Source organism: Babylonia areolata, chromosome 8 (assembly GCF_041734735.1).
Source record: "Babylonia areolata isolate BAREFJ2019XMU chromosome 8, ASM4173473v1, whole genome shotgun sequence".
Taxonomy (NCBI): domain Eukaryota; kingdom Metazoa; phylum Mollusca; class Gastropoda; order Neogastropoda; family Buccinidae; genus Babylonia; species Babylonia areolata.
This window is the reverse complement of record NC_134883.1, coordinates 5,408,036-5,429,199: the sequence shown is the minus strand read 5'-3', so window position 1 is coordinate 5,429,199 and position 21,164 is coordinate 5,408,036. Positions and strand designations below refer to the sequence as shown.

The 21,164-nt window shown below is 43.3% G+C and overlaps 1 protein-coding gene across 1 annotated transcript in view; it reads right to left on the bottom strand.

Moving 5' to 3' along the window:
- LOC143284481 (TBC1 domain family member 30-like) overlaps nt 1–21,164 on the bottom strand; it is a 95,370-nt gene that overhangs the window by 71,584 nt on the left and 2,622 nt on the right. Inside the window, exon 2 of the mRNA XM_076591162.1 lies at nt 2,555–2,719. Within this exon, the coding sequence (XP_076447277.1) occupies nt 2,555–2,719 (165 nt within the window). The remainder of the gene's footprint in view (nt 1–2,554; nt 2,720–21,164) is intronic.

The window sequence follows — 21,164 nt, the reverse complement described above, 5'->3', positions numbered from 1 at the left end:
CGGTTTTGTTCTGCCTCAAGCTAAGCAGCAGAATTATTGTAGATCACGCCTATATCCATGATTAGAAAAATCCGATTTGAAGAAATCCACAGAAGTACTGCGATCCCCGTCCAGTAAGACTTTCAGTCTGCCAATGCACAGTACGCCGAACAAAGGAACTCTGAGCTAATCATCCAACAGCACGACTCCCGTCTGTCTTTCCGGACTGACTGTTAAGTCTGTTTTGGCTGAATCTGAGTGGCTCGCTGACAAAGCGAAACCATCATACTGACTGGTGTTTTTTTCCAGGCTTAAAACTAAATGTCATAACATCATTACAAAAACAAAGCATCAAATGAATGCATCGGGGAAGAAATTAGGGGAAGAGGGTACTGCTTATTTAGTTGTATAGGTTTTCATTTTATTGTGTAAACGCTCGAACCGCTGGTTTGTAAGAACCTAAGAACCTATTAATAAAACTGCGTGCGTCAAGTTTGCCTGCTCCTCTGTTCACGTTAGTCATGCGTGTTTCTCTGTCTCGCTCTTCTTCATTCATTTGTGTGAGTGTTTTGGACCATAATCACACGCTCACGTTTTATCTCAAATAACAAACTCAAATCTTTCTTCCTTTGAACACAAACAGTTTTCCAGAGCGCAAAAATGGGGAGGTGAAACAAGGGAGACAACTTGTTTTTTTCCTCCGAATAAGTACGGTCTCAATGAATGATAGCATGTTGCGTCCCTTAGAAAATAATCTGCTGCACGAATGCGGACATACGATCTTCATGTAACATCATAACCCCCCAAAACAAAATGGTGGGATATAAACAGCCGTACATACACAAACGCACTCGAAGATATGAATAAACGCGGGAGTCGTAGCCCACAAACACAGTTTCAGTTTCTCAGTTTCACTTTCTCTTGACGCCGGGTGTCACTGCGTTCCGCGGACAAATCCATTTACTGACGCTACACCACATCTGCTACTAGATGAATGACCAGCAACATAACCCAACGCGCTTCGTCAGACGTTGAGTGCATATATATATATATATATGCGTACCTAACAGAATAGATTTCTTCTACAGAATTTTGCCGGAGGACAACTCTCTCGTTGCCATGGGTTGTTTTTCAGTGCGCCAAGTGCAGCCGCACACGGGTCCTCGGTTTATCGTCTCATCCGAATAACTAAACGCTGTTAGAAAGGGCGAGAGTAGGGTTTAGTTTCTCAAGAAGGTGTCGGACAAATCCATATACGCTGCACCACATCTGTTAGGCAACCTCTCTTGGGAGAAAGGGTGAGAGCGGAATTCGAACATAGACCCTCACGGACGTATTGACAGATGAACGTCTTTACCATTCAGGAAATTGAAAACGAAGTTTACTATGTCATAATCATTTGCATCACATCCAAACTGCAATGGATACAGTTTGTTAATCACTCCCTTACTTGCTTGCTTGTTAGACCTTTTTGTCATTCTTTTTTTCTTTTTTTTTTTTCCCTAAACATGCTTTTCACCAAAATTGCCGAAATCATTCCGTAACGCTGACAGCCGGTCCACACCGAAAAAGAACCCGAAAACATAATTTGGGAATGAACCAGGGGAAACAACTACCTTCTGAATTTTTACAGTCACAATGACTGATAGCAAGTTGTGCCCCTTAGTCCAACACACACAGTCTCCGTGGATTAATATTTCGTTTCGTTATCGTTTCTCGAAACTTCAAATGTATTTCCCTTCTGATATGATGGCAGCTGTTCTCAGCACAAAACGTAAAAATATGATATAAAGCTAGGGAATACATACTTTCGCGGACCTCAAGTCGGTTGAGTGTTCGTGTCCCAACCATGTTGATGAAAACGCAGATTTGGTAATCATTAATGTCCCGTCCACTTCGGGCCTGGTTATGAAAGTCGGAAAGAAGTACTACGTATATAATCAACCAGGAACATTTTCGGTTTATTCCATCGATGTGAAGAATGATGTTTGCTTGTGTATTGTTGTTGTTGTTTTTTGTTTGTTTGTTGTTTTTTTTGGAGGGGGGTGGGGGGTGGGGGGAGCTGAGGGGGGGGGGGGGGGGTGTTATTTTGTGTGTGTGTATGTTTGTGTTGTTTTTGTTTCTATTTTCACACGGAAGTTATTCTGAAACACTTCTTCCAGACCAAAGGTGGAAGGGATAGCATGTGGTTATTGCTTGTGATGGTCGGTATAATTTCAATTTTCCAATTAGTGCAGTGGTAAAAATAAGGATATTCATAACTGTGTGCAATTAATTTGATTGCTTGACAAAAGCTAGAATAACTGTACACAAGTATCTAAACAGATATAATATCCAACCATAATATGCTATTGCACACTCCATGTCTGATTTATTAATAAGCTAGCTAATAAAGTCGACTTTTGTATAGCATTCCCTTGTGCATTTATACCCCACCTCACTCCCTCTTTTTTATCCCTCTTCATCACTACCTCTTCCCCGCCCTCCAGGATCCCATCTACTTTTCTCTGGCACGTAACACACACACACACACACACACACACACACACACAGTGCCGACCGACAACTGACTCACGTCTCTTGAGGGAGGCTGCCTGCAGGACGGCCGTGACGACATCGGAGTGTCGGGCCAGTTTGGCCAGCAGACGGTCACGCCGCTTCAGCTGCCGCACCAGACGTCCCGAGGTCTGACTGATGGTCCGCTGCAGGTCGTGCACCAGCCTCCGTAACTGGGCCGTACCTGGCACAAATCAAATCATGCGGGTTTTTGGGGGGAGGGTTTGGGGGGTGGGGTGGGGGTGGGGGTTGTTGTTGTTGTTTGTTTTTCTTTTTTCATAGCCTAGCTCAGTGACCGCAAACGGGCCATTTTTCATGGCTGATGCCTGGGACACTGACTTTTTTTTTTCCCTCAGATTGCGTTTTACAGCTCTCACACCAAGGAAGATAGTTCAAGTAAATGTAAGCAACGAAAAATATATATATATCAATAAATACAATGGCTTTTTTTCAAAAACGCGTTTTGCAGCTCTCACACCAAGGAATATATTGACATAGACATTGCGGGTGTTATCCATAAGACAGTCGTCTCGGTAACGATACTTTTGCATCAAGTCAGAATCAAGGAATGTGATTTCTAATAGAGTGATTCTGTGTGGCGCGAGTCTTTCAAATCTGCGCGATAGCGCGGTAGGCTTGCGCGTTTGTGAAATTACAAACATTAAAGCTTCACTCTAGCAGGTTTTGAACGATTTTAAAGAGCCCAACATGATGGTAAATAATTGATAATCATATAAAGCAACTTTTAAGATGTTCGTCTTCTTATTTTCCACACAACTGAAATCCAGGATTGGACTTCACGAAACCATATCTTTTCCTCTGTTGTCAACCAAACTGGTTCGCAAGTGATATCACAAACATATGAAAGATCAGTTATCATGTCTATCACTAATTCATCACCCTCTTCAACTCATTTAGATATTTCATGATCTGTAAAAGTTAGTCTAAAGTTACAAAAATTTCACGGTCACGCCGGCCGATTTCATAGTTGCGCAGATTGCGAGATCGCGCGTTAGATCAGTATCTGGAAATATAGGTGAGGATTAGATATCGTAGCAAGGACAATGGACTACCTTTTATGACCAGGTTTATAAAAGTATGATGAGGGTTTTAGCAGATTGGAAGGGGGGAACAAAGGGGAATGTTGGGCGAATGGATAACTCACTGTGTAAATGTGACAGGCGTGTGATGCATGTGTGCATGTACGCATATATGTGGGGGGGGGGGGGTGGGGGGGTGGAGGGGGGTGTGTGTGAGCGTGTGTGTGCGTGTGTGAGAGCGAGCGTGTGACTGTGTACATGGGTGTGTGTCTGGTGCATGTGATAACATGCGAGTAACATGGGGACATAGACTTGAGACGGCCTCAGTAGCCAACAAAATTGCAACTACATGTACATGATTTGTGTGCGGGCTATATATATATATATATATATGTGTGTGTGTGTGTGTGTGTGTGTGTGTGTGTGTGTGTGTGTGTGTGTGTGTGATGTAGCCTACTGTGGCTCTAAGAGACATTTGATCAGTCCGTATGTGCTGCAGCTTTTTCAAAACAGCAGCTGCCTCCCTTGCTGCCTTGGGGGGGCCTCTGACCCACTGCTGGTGTGGCACCGCGGTGCCGTCGCTGAGTTCTGCTGTCCTTTTAACTAGCTAGCCTTCCGAACCGCTGGGTTGTTTGTTGGTCGGCGGGACTCGGCTTTGGTGCCGTGATGTCAGGTCAGTAGCGAGCTTCAGTCAAACACGACTGGCTAACCACAGGAGGTAGACTACACATGATGTGTGGGCGTCTGTGTGTGCATACATCAGGGATGATAGCCTTGAGATGGCCTCAGTAGTCAACCAGACTTCAACATTATGATTTGATATATGCGTGTGTGTGCGTGTGTGTGTGTGTGTGTGTGTGTGTGTGTGTGTGTGTGTGTGTGTGTGTGTGTGTGTGCGTGCGTGCGTGCGTGCGTGAGAGAAAGTGCTTGTGCGTGTAGAGATGGGTGAAAATGTGTGTGGTGGGGAATTTCTTTCCAGCATTTTGTGAACACTGTTCTAAATATCTTCAATCTCTCTTCTTTTTTTTCTTTTCTTTTTTTTTTAAATCTAAGGCCTACAGCAGCATGCCCTACATGATTTTCTGAGTGTAAATAATTCGAATTTTATATCCATTTTCTTTTTCTGCTCTCAGTTCATTTTACTCAGAGGCTTATGATAAAGGACTGCATGTGTGTTTCAAACCATTGTGGCTGTAACTGTGATCAACCCAATAAAGGCGAAAATTTAGTTAACACCAAAGTGTCGTCGTTGTGGTTTCTTCTTTCTGAAAGTGTGTGTGTGTGTGTGTGTGTGTGTGTGTGTGTGTGTGTAAGAACAAATTAATGAAGGAAGTGAACTGACTAGCAAATCAAAATACATGATCATACAAACACGTACACAGTCTTACAGTCCTGTGAACATGACATATCAATTCCAGTCTACTCATGTAATTAGTGAATTGACATTATGTATTGCGGACTGGTGACCCTTCAGCTGTGTTTCCAAACACATAAACGCATTCTGTGTGACGCAGCAGTCGTGGCGACACGGCCATTCAGAATGGTTTGTTGTTGTTTTTTTTAAACAGAAACTGCCATTGAAGGATTTATGATTCGATAAATCTATCATAGCGTCTCTTAGTCAGAAATAGCGCTTATTAGTTGTTTTTTTTTTTTTTTAATATACCTACATGTTATCATTTCTTTTACTGTATGATAAATCAAGCTGCTAAGTTTTATCAGTTCCAAGTTCCACATTTTAATTCAACTTTTTCACTTTTATGTTTAATCTTTGTCAGGTTCATAAATTCATGTTTGTTAGGCTTGACTGCGGGCTGAGAGATCGTGTGGAGTGACGATCTTTGAATGCGCAAGTAATTTCCTATCGGATTAATATAGATGTATTGTATTGTATTGTATTGTATTGTATTGTACTGTACTGTATTGTATTATATTGCATTACCGAACCCCTCTTTCAATTATTATCTAATTTATTAGTTATCCGAATAATGTTTCCATCAAGATGCCGTTATCAAAAGGTTAAATCTGAAACAGCATTCCTCTGCAATATATTTAGCGAGTGACATTTATGTCTTTATTTTCAGATGCATGGACCTCAGCTAGATCATTCATGTCGAACTACCAACGGGTGAGAAATTAATCCATAATTATAGGGCTACAATCTTTTCGTGCAGTATGAAAATCCTTACAATGGAAATCACAATGAATTTCAATTTCAGGATTTTGGCAACACATCTGACAAATTATCATTCTTTAAAGTTCCAACAAATCATAAAAATTGTATCATTTGCATTCAGCCTAAAAGTTCTAGATCGAAAGCGGGCAACAAGACTCAGATGGCATATAGTGCCTGGGACAGCCACTGAAGTGACGACGATGACGACAATAACAGTATTTACACTGATCATGATGGTGGTTAACAACAACGATGATGGTGATGATGAGGATGTTACTTACTGCGGCTGCTGCGGAAAAACATGGGTAGGGGTATATTATTACATACCTTCACCCATTCATTACTGTTATCATAATAATTATCATTATTTCACTTGTGTCTGTAGACGTCATACCAGTAGCTTCGCCACATATCTGCAGCTGTAAACAGAGATACAGGAAGAGTGGGGATAAGGGAGAGGGAAGAGAAACAGAGGCAGACATACAGAAACAGCAAGATGGAGACGCAGTGGGTGAAACAAAAAAGCGAGATAAATAGAATGACTGGCATACAGAGAGAGGCGAGAGATAGAGGGGAAGGGGGGGAGCAGAAGAGAGGACTAACTGGGACAGACATGGTGAGTGCACTTTCGGCGTCGTTCATGTGACACAAATGCAACCTGTCTGTGTCATCGCAGAGAGAACAAAGCATGTCCATGCAGGAGAACAAGCAATCGATGTTCATAATGTCCCCTTTCCATTCACATTCCGCTCAGTTTGGCGGCAAATGATCCATAGCATGATGATTATTTCCTCTCTGGCAATGAAACACTGGAATGCGGTAATCAGTCTGTCTGCCCGTTTGCTTGCTTGCATGCTTCACGTGGCCTCTACGCCTGTTTCTATTTGTCTGTACGTCTGTATGCTGGTGAGACATCAGTGAAAGTGACAAGCGGTCCGCCTTCTTGCGTGTTCACCAACGGTATATTGCAATGTATTTCTCAATACTCACCGAACCAATACATGTACTGTAATGGCCTGTATTTCACTGTGAAGCGTTGTGTCGTTTCGTATGGTGAAATATATCATGCTGTGTAGTTGCAGAACACGGCATTGCACAACACTGCATGTGCTGTACTGTACTGTACTGTACTGTCCTGTACAGTACTGTACCGTTCTGACCTGCATGCAGTGTTGTGCCACGAAGCTGTACAATACAGCAACTTGCTGTGTTGCACTGTATTGCATTGTACTTTACTGTACTTTTACTGAACTTCATCAAACGAACCAGTCCAGCCTCAAAACACCAGCGGTCAACTGGATCTGTCAATCATCACCATCAGCGTTACTGTCAAACTTTTTTCTGCCTTAACTTCTCAAACAGGACCTCTGATGATGGGAAAGATGTTGCCTGGTTTCAACGTATCGGAAATAATGCATAACTTACGTCGATCGGAGCAACGCTTGTCAGCGCTCATTACACCCCGAAATACAGTGTATGTTAAGCCAGTATTAAGTCATGTATTATCTCATCTTGTCCAGTTTATATAAGCCAACGGAATCTAGATAACACAAACAAAAGCAGCAGCAGCAGTCTATGAAAGAGAGTGTTCCCAGTTAACCAGTCCATGCAATCATTCCACAATACATTACATTGTATTGCCTGCGCCGCATTGATACACTTTACATTGCATTACCTTGTACTGCTTAATTAACACTGCACTACAATGTGTTGTGTTGTGCTGTGCTGTGCTGTGCTGTGCTAAGCTGCGCTGCTCTGAGTTGCGTCCCGTTGCGTTGTATTGCATTGCATTGCATTGCATTGTACTGTACTGTACTGTACTGTACTGTACTGTACTGTACTCCTTTTCACTGTGTGAAATTCGGGCTGTTCCGCCACATGACGAAGTGCAGCAGTATGCAACATTTAAACGCGAAGTTACTCGTAACAGTCGAGTATCGTGTTAACTTCAGCCCATCGGTTTCGGAGTTACCATTCTGTGTTCCGGTTTCCTAGTCTGTCAGTGCATCCGAGTTTCTAGAATCAGTCACTGAAATAAACAACAAGAGCTGTCTATGAATAAAATATTTCGTTTGAAAGTAGGTATGGGCGTACAGTATCATTCAACAAGTACAGTGATTATCGCTCCTGCAAGGGCGCACAACTACTGGCTTGCGTTGCTTTGCGCTTCCCTTCCAAATTGTATACAGGTAAATAAAAGTTACACATGAACAGACCCTGAACCATCCTAATTTCTGATATATGAGAAGCGCAATGCAGCATGCACTGTCGCCCATGCAATCATTATAGTTATGACAACCGCACTTCACTGCACTGCACTGCATTGAACTGAATTGTATTGTCTTGTACTGTATTGTATTTCTGGTTGATGAGAAGCTCACATCAGCATTGATTATCGCCCGCGCAACAATTCCATGACAACCGTACAGCACTGCATTGCACTGCACTGTGTTGTATTGTGTTGCGTTGTTGCACTGTAATGAATACACGCACCAATTGTATGGGGAACTGAGTGTCTATATTACACATTTACCCTTATTGCCATTGTCCGTGTGTTCAGATCGGATTCAATGTAACTCTTTAAGTGTATCATTTCCAAAGCCCTCATATCCCAAAGCAAGGGTCACCTGATAGTCGATAAGAGGCAGCTGGGTAGTGAGGCACACAAAAGATTATGCAACAGCTTTCTGAGCGAGGATGTGGCTGCTATACAGTATGTTGCGATCAGGGTATATTGCTTCATCCACAAGACTGTCGAAGTTACTCTTGTCCAAAGCTCAGAACACTTTAAGTGACATCTTATGTCAATCAACTTTCAAAATTCAAAACAATGTCAATCACAATAAGAGTTCAAGATATGACACTCCGTTCTCGACTTCATGCATAGCAATGTAACCCACTGCACAGCATTGCTCTGCACTGCCTCGATTTGCTCACTATAGTTTCGTCTGGATTTTTTCGCCTGCACTGTGCTGTGCGGTACTGGACTGCCCTGTCATGTGCTCAGTACTGTACGACCATGTACTTCACTGAGCTGAGCTATTCTGTTACGAAGTATACTGCGGTGCGTTGTACTGTAACATGTACTGCACTGCACGGTACTAAGCTGTAATGTGCAATATAGTATGCTACCTCCCTCCACTGTGCTGTACCGCGTTTTACTGCGCTGAAGTAAAGCGTATTATATGCTGTGCTGTGTTGCATCATGTGCTGTACTGTTCTGTGCTATGACACACTGAGCTAAAAAGCAAAGAACCGCATAGTGTCACGCTGTGCTGTAATATACTATGCTGTGCTTTTCTGTTAAAACTGTGTGCTATTTTGTGTTCTGCCGTGTTGCTCAGTACAGTACAGCACAATACTGTGCGATTTGCATTATGCTGTACTGCACTGTTTTCCATGCACAATACTGTAAGCACAGCCATGCATTTCGTTATACTGCACTGTATTGAACTGTTCTGTGCTGTACTACATTGCAGTTTTCTCGCGCTCTACACATAGTTAAATCAAGGTCTAATCCAGACAACATTTAGAAAAAGAAAATGGTAGTAAACTAAACAATTCTGCATAAAAGCTGACGTGTTCCTTTACTTTCGCTGGATTTTATGCGAAGTCATCGATTTCAAACGTGTCCCAATGTCCTAACATGTCCAATGTTAAACAACCGGACCTGATGCAATATATACGACACACAGGATGCACAGTCGTTTCCCCCTCTCGCACGTGGCAAATAATGAAACCGTCCTTGGCACAGGTTTATGTGGGATGCAATATGCGGTGCACAACAATAACCTACTGTGCCGTTCAGTGCTGTATAATTGATTCCTTTGTCAATGTTAAGAATAGCCCAGGTAATAAATAATGAAAAAATAATTCAATACGATATTACAAGTGTGGCCGAGAGAGGAAAAACGCCTCACCCCCCCCCCCCCCCCCCTCCTCCTCTCTCTCTCTCTCCCTCCGAGAAATCGCCACTCGATGAAAATGTTGATTGTCCTGCAGTCTGCACCGTAACGTAGTCGAGTTATATTTGTACTTGATACAATAATATGATTTTAACATGTGTCGTTATATGCTGCTTGCATTGCATGAAATTCACATACCCCTTAATGGGGGCCTTAGGTAACAAAAACAAACCATCTTGAGAGTCTCTCTCCCTCCTTCAAAAAATGTTGTCCTTTTGTTATAATATTGATTTCAATCTTTTTTCCTGTTTTGCCTAAAGGCTGTCCGTGGAGAACCCAATCTTCTCTCTCTCTCTCTCTCTCTCTCTCTCTCTCTCTCTCTCTAACTTTACATTTTAACATTTAAAGAAAACTGCCTCAATACGAACTGTTTTAATTCCATAGTGCATGTCCGAAAAAATGTGATAATATGATGACTGCGCTAAAACAAGGCCTAGACCTTTCGTTGCGTTTTTGTTTTTTTGTTTGTTTTTGTTTTTACTCTTCTGTAGACAATCTCTCTCTCTCTCCCTCTGTCCCCTTCCCTCCCTTTTTCCTGTGTGTTGTGGTAATAGAGAAACACAAAGCAGCAAGTATAAAGGCACACACACACACACGCACACACACACACACACACACACACACACTTGCCCTATTTTCACTGTTACAGAATGATACAAGCATCATATGCACATGCATGCACACACACACACACACACACACACACACACACACACACACACACACACACACACACACAAATCCTTTTCAATCCACACACTTTGTGCTCGTATATGTGTTTGTATAAAGACTGACAAAGACGAGAACACATTAACGAGTTTTTCCTTACAATAAACAACAGACAATGGCAACATTCCGCAAATAGCATACAAGGCCCAATCAGGTACAGCTTTTCAACCAGCCACCCAATCATGGCTTTCAGCACACATCAAGGACACAGACGGGAGGCATCCTCAGCAGATCAATCATTCATGGTTCTGTTGCTTCTGCGAATTCAATATAAAAATCATTTATATAAAAAAGGGGGTGCGAGGGGGGAGATCCAAAAGAGTTTCAAGACGTGTCTCTCCCAGTAAACATCATCACAGGCGTTACAATGACAAAATTAATGTTCACGAATGATCTATAAGGAAGACAGCTGAAGAACCGGTCAAACTCATTACAATATTTTCTCTTTCTTCTACGTCAATTTTTATCGGTGTGAATGCAGACGCGCGCGCGAGCGAGCGATCGAGCGAGAGAGAGAGAGATTAATACACAGAGCGGGAGACTGAGACAAAAACTTATTCTCTCTCTCTCTCTCTCTCTCTCTCTCTCTCTCTCTCTCTCTCTCTCTCTCTCACAGAGACAGAGAGAGAGAGAGAGAGCAAATAAGCACGTTTCCACTCGCGCCCACATTACGTAAATAACTTAAAAACATAAAAAAACAAAAACAAAAACAAAAACAAAAACCCACATTATATATATATGCATACTATGTCCTATGTATAAATAAACACACGGACATTAATGCACACATACACACGCGCGCGCACGAACACACACACACACACAAACGCACCCATAAGCATACATAAAGAGAACGGAATACACTCGCCTCCGGAGTGGTGTTCTCTCTCTCTCTCTCTCTCACACACACACACGCACGCACGCACACAAACACACACACACACACACTCACACACACACACACACACACACACACACACACACACACACACACACACACACACACACACACACACACACACACCTTCCTCACGGATTGTTACCAAAATCAAAAGCAAATAAAACATTAAAAGTAAAAGTAAAAAAGTAGAAAGAAAGGTGTTTGGGAACTTAGGTTGTGCGTCATGCGATACGCAACAGATGTTTTTATAGCCTCCCTCTCTCTCTTTTTCTCTCTCTCTCTCTCATCACACACACACACATACAGACATGCGCGCGCGCGCGTTTCCTCAACCGACCCCCCCCCCTCCCCGCCCCCACGCCCCTCCCTTCCCCCCTCCTCCACACATACGAGCGCTCACGTACATAGAGAGGAAACCGTGGTGGAGGTAAGGGAGAGAGTGAGGGGTGAGGTGGTGGGTAGGCGAGAGTGATAGACAGACAGACACAGACAGAGAAGAGGGGGAGGGGGGCGGGGCAGACCGATGTGGGAGAAATGAGACAAGTGAGAAAGAGTTCAAAAGCACCAACCCAACTCATTCAAAAGATGTTGTTTCTCTCAGTGATCCATGACACGCAAGCTGTGCAAAGTCATAAATCAATGGCATACGAAACCAACAAAACACTGAAGTGTTGGCAAGGTATCAACCACACAGAAGTACAAGACGGTGGAATGGGAAAGAAAATAGAAAAAAGCCAGATACAGGAGGAATGAGTGGAAGAAAAGTGGGAGGGAGGGAAGGGGAGACAGAGAGTGGATTAAGAAGGGTGAGGGGAAAGAGAGACAGGCGGGAAAGAGGGACGAAGAAAAAGTGAGAAAAAAGTGAGAGGAAAGAGAGGGACGGAGGAAGACAGAAGAAGAAAGGTAAGGTAAGGGTGGCAAGAGAAAGAGGAGAAGAGAGGTGAAAAAGTGAGAGGAAAGTGAGGGGAAGGGACAGAGGGGGGAAGAGGAATGAAGAAAAAGTGAGGGGGAAAGGAGAGGAAAGATTGAGGAGGAAGAGGGATAAGGACAAGTAAGAAGGTTGGGGGAGAAAAGAGAGAGAAACGGAAAGGGGACAAGGAAAAACGTGAGAGACAGGGGATGGTAAAGAAAATGAGGGGGAGGGGGAAGTGTGAATAAAAAGTGAGAGGATGTTGGGGGTGGGGGCGGGGGGGACTAAGGAGAAGAACGCTGAATAAAAAGTGAGAGGATGTTGGGGTGGGGGCGGGGGGGACTAAGGAGAAGAACACTGAAGAAAAAGTGAGAGGATATTGGGGGTGGGGGCGGGGGGACTAAGGAGAAGAACGCTGAAGAAAAAGTGAGAGGATATTGGGGGTGGGGGCGGGGGGGGCTAAGGAGAAGAACGCTGAATAAAAAGTGAGAGGATATTGGGGGTGGGGGCGGGGGGGACTAAGGAGAAGAACGCTGAAGAAAAAGTGAGAGGATATTGGGGGTGGGGGCGGGGGGCAGGGGGGGACTAAGGAGAAGAACGCTGAATAAAAAGTGAGAGGATATTGGGGGTGGGGGCGGGGGGGACTAAGGAGAAGAACGCTGAAGAAAAAGTGAGAGGAAAAAAAGGGGGTGGGGGAGAGATTGAAGAGGGATGGAGGAAGTAGAGGATAAAGAGAGAGAAGAGAAAAAATGAAAAAAAAAGTAAGAGGAAGTGGCGGGGAAAGAGAGAGAGGTGGGGAAGAGTAGTGAAAAAAAAAGGAAAGACGTGGAGAGGGAAATGTGAGACAGGAGGGAGACGGATAAAGAAAAGTGAAAACAAAGGGAAGAGAATAGGGGTCGGGGGAAAATACAGGAGGGGAGGTAAAAACAAAAACTGAAAGGATGGTAGAGAAAGGGGAAGTGATGCAGGGAGAAAGGCGGCAGGGGAGAGAGAAAAGAGGGAATGAGAGAGAAGAAAGGGGGGAGAAAGAGAGAGAGAGTTGGAGAGAGAAGAGACAGCGATGGTGGGGTCTCCAGGAGTGTGGGGATCGTAAAAACAATACACTTTCTGTAAACAGCCATGGAATCGATATCAGCTGTCTGTTAATAAACGTTGGCATCAGCCATAACAAGGTACGACTACATAACCAAACCTAGATCAGCCCTTATGACCTGTTCATGTGAGAAAAGAAAATGGACTCAAATGACCTCGACGTATGGTTACAATTGAGAAGTGTGACAGCCGTCCATCACAAATAAAATTTAACTGTCAAGTGTCATCGCGAACAGATGTTATCGTCCCCATGGAATGGGTTCATTTTAGTTATACCCTTCCCCCAAACCATCCCCCACTGAAAACTCTACTTTGGGAGGCAACTGAACATGTAGACTGGGGAAACATGGGTGGTGCTCCACTCGCTGTGAAGAGCAGCCCAAAATCTACACAAAGAGATATGTGACAAGGCAAGACAAGTTCTCCTACCTCGTGAATCTTGTTTGTCATTTAGGCTGATATGGGGAACCCTGAGTTTAGACAAACTGTTTTTTCTTTCTGCGTATACATGCATACACTACGTCATGTGGCACCACTGTCAGGTGTGTGTGGGGAACGGGGGGGAGGATGATGGGGGGGAGGTTGGTTGGTAGTTTTTAAAGGTATAAACATTAATCCGCCAGCGGTTATTACCCAAAGGCATGGGTAAAATGCTAATTATTTTCAATGGAATACGTGTCTTGGTCCAAGCTAATCAAAACTGATCCAGAGCTTCAGAACATATTTTGTTTGTTTGTTTGCTTGCTTGCTTGCTTGCTTGCGTGCGTGCATGTGTGTATGCGTGTGTGTGTGTGTATCTGTCTACCTGTCTGTGTGGTGTTGACAAACATGGAGACAGATCATCCTAAATGACAACAGACATGCATGGTGTGGCTCTCCTTACCTCACCATTCGCAATCTATTTCAAACCATATCAGGAACCGAGCACACGACAGCAGTCAAAAACATGTTTACGTGAGCTTGCCCGGAGTCGGTACGTCAGCACAATGGGTGCCTGTTCTCCCGCTGCTTTCATCAATAGGACTCTGTCAATACCGCGTGCAAGTCGTGCTGTTTTAGTCCTCCCTCCCATCTTCGTCGCCATCAACGTGCCTCAAATTGGACTTTATTTACCAGGGGAAATCAATTTGCAAACAAGACACATGCAGTCTGTCACTCTCATGCATTTCAAATACTATTAGTGCTGGTAAAGCGCGAATTCTGCTTATTAAAGCACACGTGCACATATACATATATATACACACATCCGAACACATGCGCGCAAGTGCACAAGCACAATTAAGCACGCACGCATACACACACACACGCACACACACACACACACACACACACAACCGCAAATGTTTATGCGCATGTGTACGTGCGCACGCACACATGCACACGAGTTTGTGTGTATCAAGAGAGACGGGGAAAAAGGAGGGATAGTTTGGGTGTATCAAGAGAGACGGGGAGAAAGAGGAGGGATAGCTTGTGTGTATCAAAGAGGAGGGATAGTTTGTGTGTATCAAGAGAGACGGGGAGAAAGAGAAGGGATAGCTTGTGTGTATCAAAGAGGAGGGATAGTTTGTGTGTATCAAGAGAGACGGGGAAAAAGGAGGGATAGTTTGGGTGTATCAAGAGAGACGGGGAAAAAGGAGGGATAGTTTGTGTGTATCAAGAGAGACGGGGAAAAAGGAGGGATAGTTTGTGTGTATCAAGAGAGACGGGGAAAAAGGAGGGATAGTTTGGGTGTATCAAGAGAGACGGGGAAAAAGGAGGGATAGTTTGTGTGTATCAAGAGAGACGGGGAGAAAGAGGAGGGATAGCTTGTGTGTATCAAAGAGGAGGGATAGTTTGTGTGTATCAAGAGAGACGGGGAAAAAGAGGAGTGATAGTTTGTGTGTATCAAGAGAGACGGGGAGAAAGAGGAGGGATAGTTTGTGTGTATCAAGAGAGACGAAGAGAAAGAGGAGGGATAGAAAGTATCTGTGTTGAAAGAGTGCGTGCCTAAGTGTGTGAGTCTCACACACACACACACACACACACACACACACACACACACACACACACACGTCCCATCACACACAGACACAGAGTATAATATATATATATATATATATATATATATATATATATAAGAGAGAGAGAGAGCAGGCATGCTCAACGAATGCATTAATGTGTAGAAGTGCATGTGTGCAGTTTGTAAGTCATTATTTGTCCGTCTGAGTGCGGGGGCGCGCGCACGCGTGTGTGTGCGTGCGCGTGCACGCAAGCGTGTATATCTACAGCTGTGCAGCTTGTGTGCCGGGTTTCAAGTCAATGTTTCGCTTCATGCTCCGTTGGAATAAGAAAGCGGGTAACCTATATTTTGCTCACACATAGTGATAGTTATTTGACGCTTTTCCGTTTTGTTTTGTCTTCAACCCAAGCCATGTTCGAATAACTTGCATCCTCCAGCCTGTTCAGTAAATTGATTTATATTGTGCGCACTTACGCTCGCTCTCTCTCTCTCTCTCTCTCACACACACACACACACACACACACACACACACACACACACACACACACACACACACTGCAAGACAAAGCAGCAGCTGTGTGTTCAAGTCGACTTTACGGGCATGGTGTTCAGGCTACGGCAATGCTATTGAACATGTTCGTTGAAGCCAAACTGCCGCCACTTGAGGGTATTAACATTTGTAATGTTTTACATGTCATAATTTGTATTAATAAGTATACAGGAAAGAAATAAACTTCAGTTAATAACACCCAGTGACACAAGAATGATCCCATGTATATATCAGTAATCAAATGACTACATTAATATCTAATATTTTGTTAAGCTGTTTTGCCCATTCAACCGTGTGTTCACAAACTATCGCCATTAACAATTTCTATGATTAGTTGTGCCTACAATTATAGTCATTGGAAATCAAAGGATCTGTAAAACAATAAAGACACAAATTGGCCTTATGTTGCTTTTTGGCGACACCCACTGACACTTAAGTAGAAAGACATGGTCAATGGTAGAGCAGTTCTTTCGTTACCCATCCGCACTGGCATGCTGGTATACTGGTATATTTGGCTCTTTTGTTAAGCCTTCTTTTCCTTCTACCTCTTTGCTACTGTGCGTGTCTGTTCTGGCTGATGAGGAAAGACCACGAAACATGGTAAAAAATAGCATGTATCCAGTAGCTGTTCACAAAAGTGTGAAAGGCCATCTGTTGCCTCCCGAATGGACATCTAAGGTTCTGAATTCACGCAGAGTGCTTTTATGACGCCAATCACACGTCAGCAATCTGTGCACTGGTGACTGAGGTGGGTCTCACGTCAAGGCTGGACATTTTCAATGGATCTGATTCACGCCAGCGCCATCTATAATTGAAAACGAAGCTGCGGAACAAATGGGTTGAACAACGTCAGTATCGACTGATTTTTGTCAACATGATCAGACCCAAGATACGCATCCAAATTTAGCAGACCAACAACATCATGAAATCAAGACTGCCTTATCTATGTATGTGCGCACGCGCCAGTGTTCGAACACGAGTGAGGGAGAGGGTGGGATGGGGGGCGATGTCAAGGACAGATAGACCCGCAAACAGCGATAGAAATACGTGTCGACATTCAGGGGGATTAATTTTGTGATTTTTCTCTCTTTAATACGGCGGGAAAAGGGGGGTTGTCAGGGATACTGGCTTTGTTCCAGAGGGGATTGAGAGGGGGGCGGGGGGGGGGGGGGGGCGATGTCAGGAAAAATAGAACAAACAGCGATTGAAAGACATGTCGGCAGACGATCAGGGATATCAAATTTTGTGTTGTTTTCTTTTTTCTTTTTTTCTTTTTTTTCGAATTTAAATAATACACTTACGACGGGAGAAGGAGGTTGGCAGGGATACTGGCTTTTTCCATATTCCACACACACACACACACACACACACACACACACACACACATGCACGCACGCACACACGCTGTGATCTAAAAGCAAAAACGCGCCAGTATCTGGAATGGCTGGTGATTTTAAATATAACCTTATTATATAAATTGAAGATAATTTCAACTATTGAGTAGGTGTCCTTTTCTACACAGCAACCTGACAAAGGCATACGTTTTTAATTTACTGTATTGATCTGTCATAGTTCGAAATATTTTAACAATTTAACACTCAAAAGCTTCATTACAAAAATCACATTATCAAAAGTGGCGAGTCATATTCATTTCACTGTATAATCCGTTTGGTGAGTCATTCATTTCACTGTTTCATATGTTTGCAATGTGACCGCTCCAGGCTGTGCCAAGTTTGAACTATGTGTCAAGAGTTTTTGCTTGTGTTCACTGTTGGTGTTATGGCTTTATGTTCTGCTGTGGTTTTTATATGCAGGTTTAATACCAGGATGTGGGTAAACTATAATCGGTAACTTTATCACGACTGGTTCAGTTCTCTTTGCCAGCAGACGATAAATGCAACTTAGCTAATAATTTTTCTATTTTCATCCTCGTTGTTGGCGATGTAGTCACAGTTCGAGGTTCTTCTCTCTCTCACTCTCTCTCTCTCTCTGGTATCTTCTTCTTCGTTCGTGGGCTGCAACTCCCACGTTCACGGGCCCGTATGTAGGATACACGAGTGGGCTTTTACGTGCATGACCGTTTTTATCCCGCCATATAGGCAGCCATACTCCGTTTTCGGGGATCTCTATGGTATACAACATGCGTCTGTTTGAACCCCAAGGCATAGGCCCTATATTTACTCATTTGCAAACAGCTTTCTACTGGAAAATTCGGCCGGGAGTGCAATTCATACTCGTAACCCCTTCGTCTCCTCTGCACAATATCTTCATTATTTGTTTTTGGCTTTCACAGTCAGTCCCGAGCGTGAATTGTAGTAACCCCTTCGTCTCTGCACAATATCTTTACTGTTTGTTTTGGCCTTCACAAGCAGTCCCAAGATTGAATAAAGAGAGAAAAAAATATATCGGCATTCATTTTTTTTAACACCCTCCTTCTAAAAACAAAAGGTGAAACCTTATTTCGTACCTCATGTGCAGAAAAAAAGAAAGAATTTGTGGGATGGCGTAAAGGATGGAAGAAAGAAAGGAAGGGAGAAAGAAATAATTTATTTTCTTATCACTGCCATCCTACCGCAAGAAAGACAAGAGATCGAGAGAGAAGGAAGAAGAATCCGTGCTTCTTACAGTCCATCCGACCTCGGGGGCCATGGGGCTGGAAAACGTCAACAACCACCACAACAACATACTCACACACGGCCAGTGACAGCTAGAGAGAGAGAGGGGCGGGGTGGAGGGAGGTAATACTGGCATTCTATACCAAACGTAAAGCAATAATTACAGCACATGAGGCTGGTTATAAAAACAACGAATAAATAAATAAACACGTCATTTGCGCACGTATACAAACGCCAATAAATATGTATGCTCAACACGTGTAAACATGGCATTCGTTTTGTAAAACTGATGCGGCCTGTCTGTGATGAAGTAGGTCAGCTGAAACGTCAACCACGGCATGCACACGTTCAATCATTCATAGCTGTGAGAAAGGTCAACTGGACGTTGAACAATGGCATGGGTTTTATCAAGATTTATTCAAGCACCATGCATGCTTGTTGTTTTATAACTATGGTCACACGCTAAAATAATGAATCCGGGGTAAAGCTGCTCTGAACGGTTTGCAACTCCACATCTAAACCCGCTGGTACGCACACAAACAGCAGCCTGCTGGCTGCATCCATTAAGTATGCCGTGTCGAGCAATTTCAGTATATAACGAATTATTATCCGTTATCTGGAGCTCTGGGTGACTCTGAGAGTGCGCTGTAAAGGGCAAGGATTTGTCTCTCTGAAGAGAGAGGGAGAGAGAGGGAGGGAGAGACAGACAGACCGAGAGACCACAGACACACATACAGAGACCCAGAGAAATGAAGGGAGGGGGGAAAGAGGGGATGAGAATTGAGAAAGAAAGAGGGTGAGAGATAGAGACAAATGGAAGTTCTTAATTGTACTGAAATTGTACTGTGGGCTGTGGGCTAAATCAGTGAAGCACATATTCAAAGCACAGACACACACACACATACATGCAAGCACCCAAGCACGTGTGTGCGCGCGCACACACACACACACATACACACAGTGTGCAAAAACATCATATAACAATGTCAGTCGATGGGCTCTGTATCAACCTTTTTTTCTGCTGCTGCTGCTGCTGCTGGGCTTTTGCAACTGTATGTCACTGTTGCAAATTCATTACAGTGTATTGCCCTCTAGGGAACATAGAATCACTAACACACAACACAGAAAGAGCAATTTGATAGAGAGATAGCAAACAAACAACAAAAAAGACAGAAAAGGAAAACAAAAACTGGAGACGGTTCATCAATGACTTCAGGCACAGTCTGTCACATTGCAACGCTGTTGGTACAGCAACATCATTGATCACACTTTGTTCTTACTAATTATAGCTCTCTCTCTCTCTCTCTCTCTCTCTCTCTCTCTCATATATATATCACTTCTGGATTCCAAAATAAGTAAGAGAGAGACAGAGTGGAGTGAAGAGGTTTGGAAGGGGGGTGGGGCAGGGGAATAACCACTGCTGACTGAAAATGCTTTAAGTACTGCTTGTTTACATTTCACTGAAAATTAATTTTGTCTTCTTCTGATGTCTCCTCCCTTCACCCTCACCTCCTCCTGACTTCTCTCTGCGTGGGATTTATTTAGTAATTAATTGATCTGGTTATCTTTTTCTTCTTCTTCGTTTTTTTTAAATGAATTTTAGCTTTTTTCATCTCTCAAATATATGAAATAAAAAGGAAAATAAAATGTATGTTTTCTCATCAGTACTCAATATTGTACTCATTGCTCTACTCACAGTCATCTTTTTTCCACCCCACAGTTCTAGCTTCTCCCCTTCTTCCATCGCTCTCCCGTTTTCTCCTTTCCAACCCCAACCTACACATTTTCCTATAACAAAATTTTGTTTCCTTTATTTTCCCATTCTTGCTCATCTATCTTGAACCCATTGGTGTCTTTGCATAAAGTGATAAACATGCATACATGCATACATGGATTCATGCACTCGCGCGCGCACGCACACACACACACACGCACACACACACACACAAAATCACACATACTTGTATGTATTCATTAAGCATCTTTAAGTCCTAAACAACACTTCCACCACCCACTCACAAACACAAGTATATACAAGTAGTATGATATACCATATAGTATCACAAGCGTACATGTATACATATAGCAGGATATACTGTATTGTATCACAAGCATACTGTATGTACTATGATATGCCCTATTATATATAATGTACAGATAAATCAACAAATGAATCACCACTCACAAGCACACCCTTTCATATCAAATTAATTTGTTTTATTGAATAATTAATCACGATATATGTGTTCTATAAATATACCATTCCTAAAACTCTATCAGGCAGCTAGAATGATTCTACCAGCTCTGCCATCACAGAATAAGCTGCATCAAGTGGAAAGACAGGGTGTTAGCAAAATGCCTGCTCACAAGTACACAGTGCATGTTGACTCAAGTCAAAGCCAGCTTGGTGGTCAGGACATGTCTGCAAGGAAAACACTAGGAAGTTGGATCCCCAATATGTTGCTAAGATGTCAACTGAAGGACTGAAGCCACAACCAAGGATGTCCCTTCAAAGGGTGCAAAGACACCTTGAAAACCAACCTGGGGAACTGTAACATTAATCTCTCAACCTGGAAAGTGACAGCCAAAGACTGGGGCCAGCGCTTCAGAACAAACATGAGAGGGGAGAGGCACAATCACGGAACTGGGGCC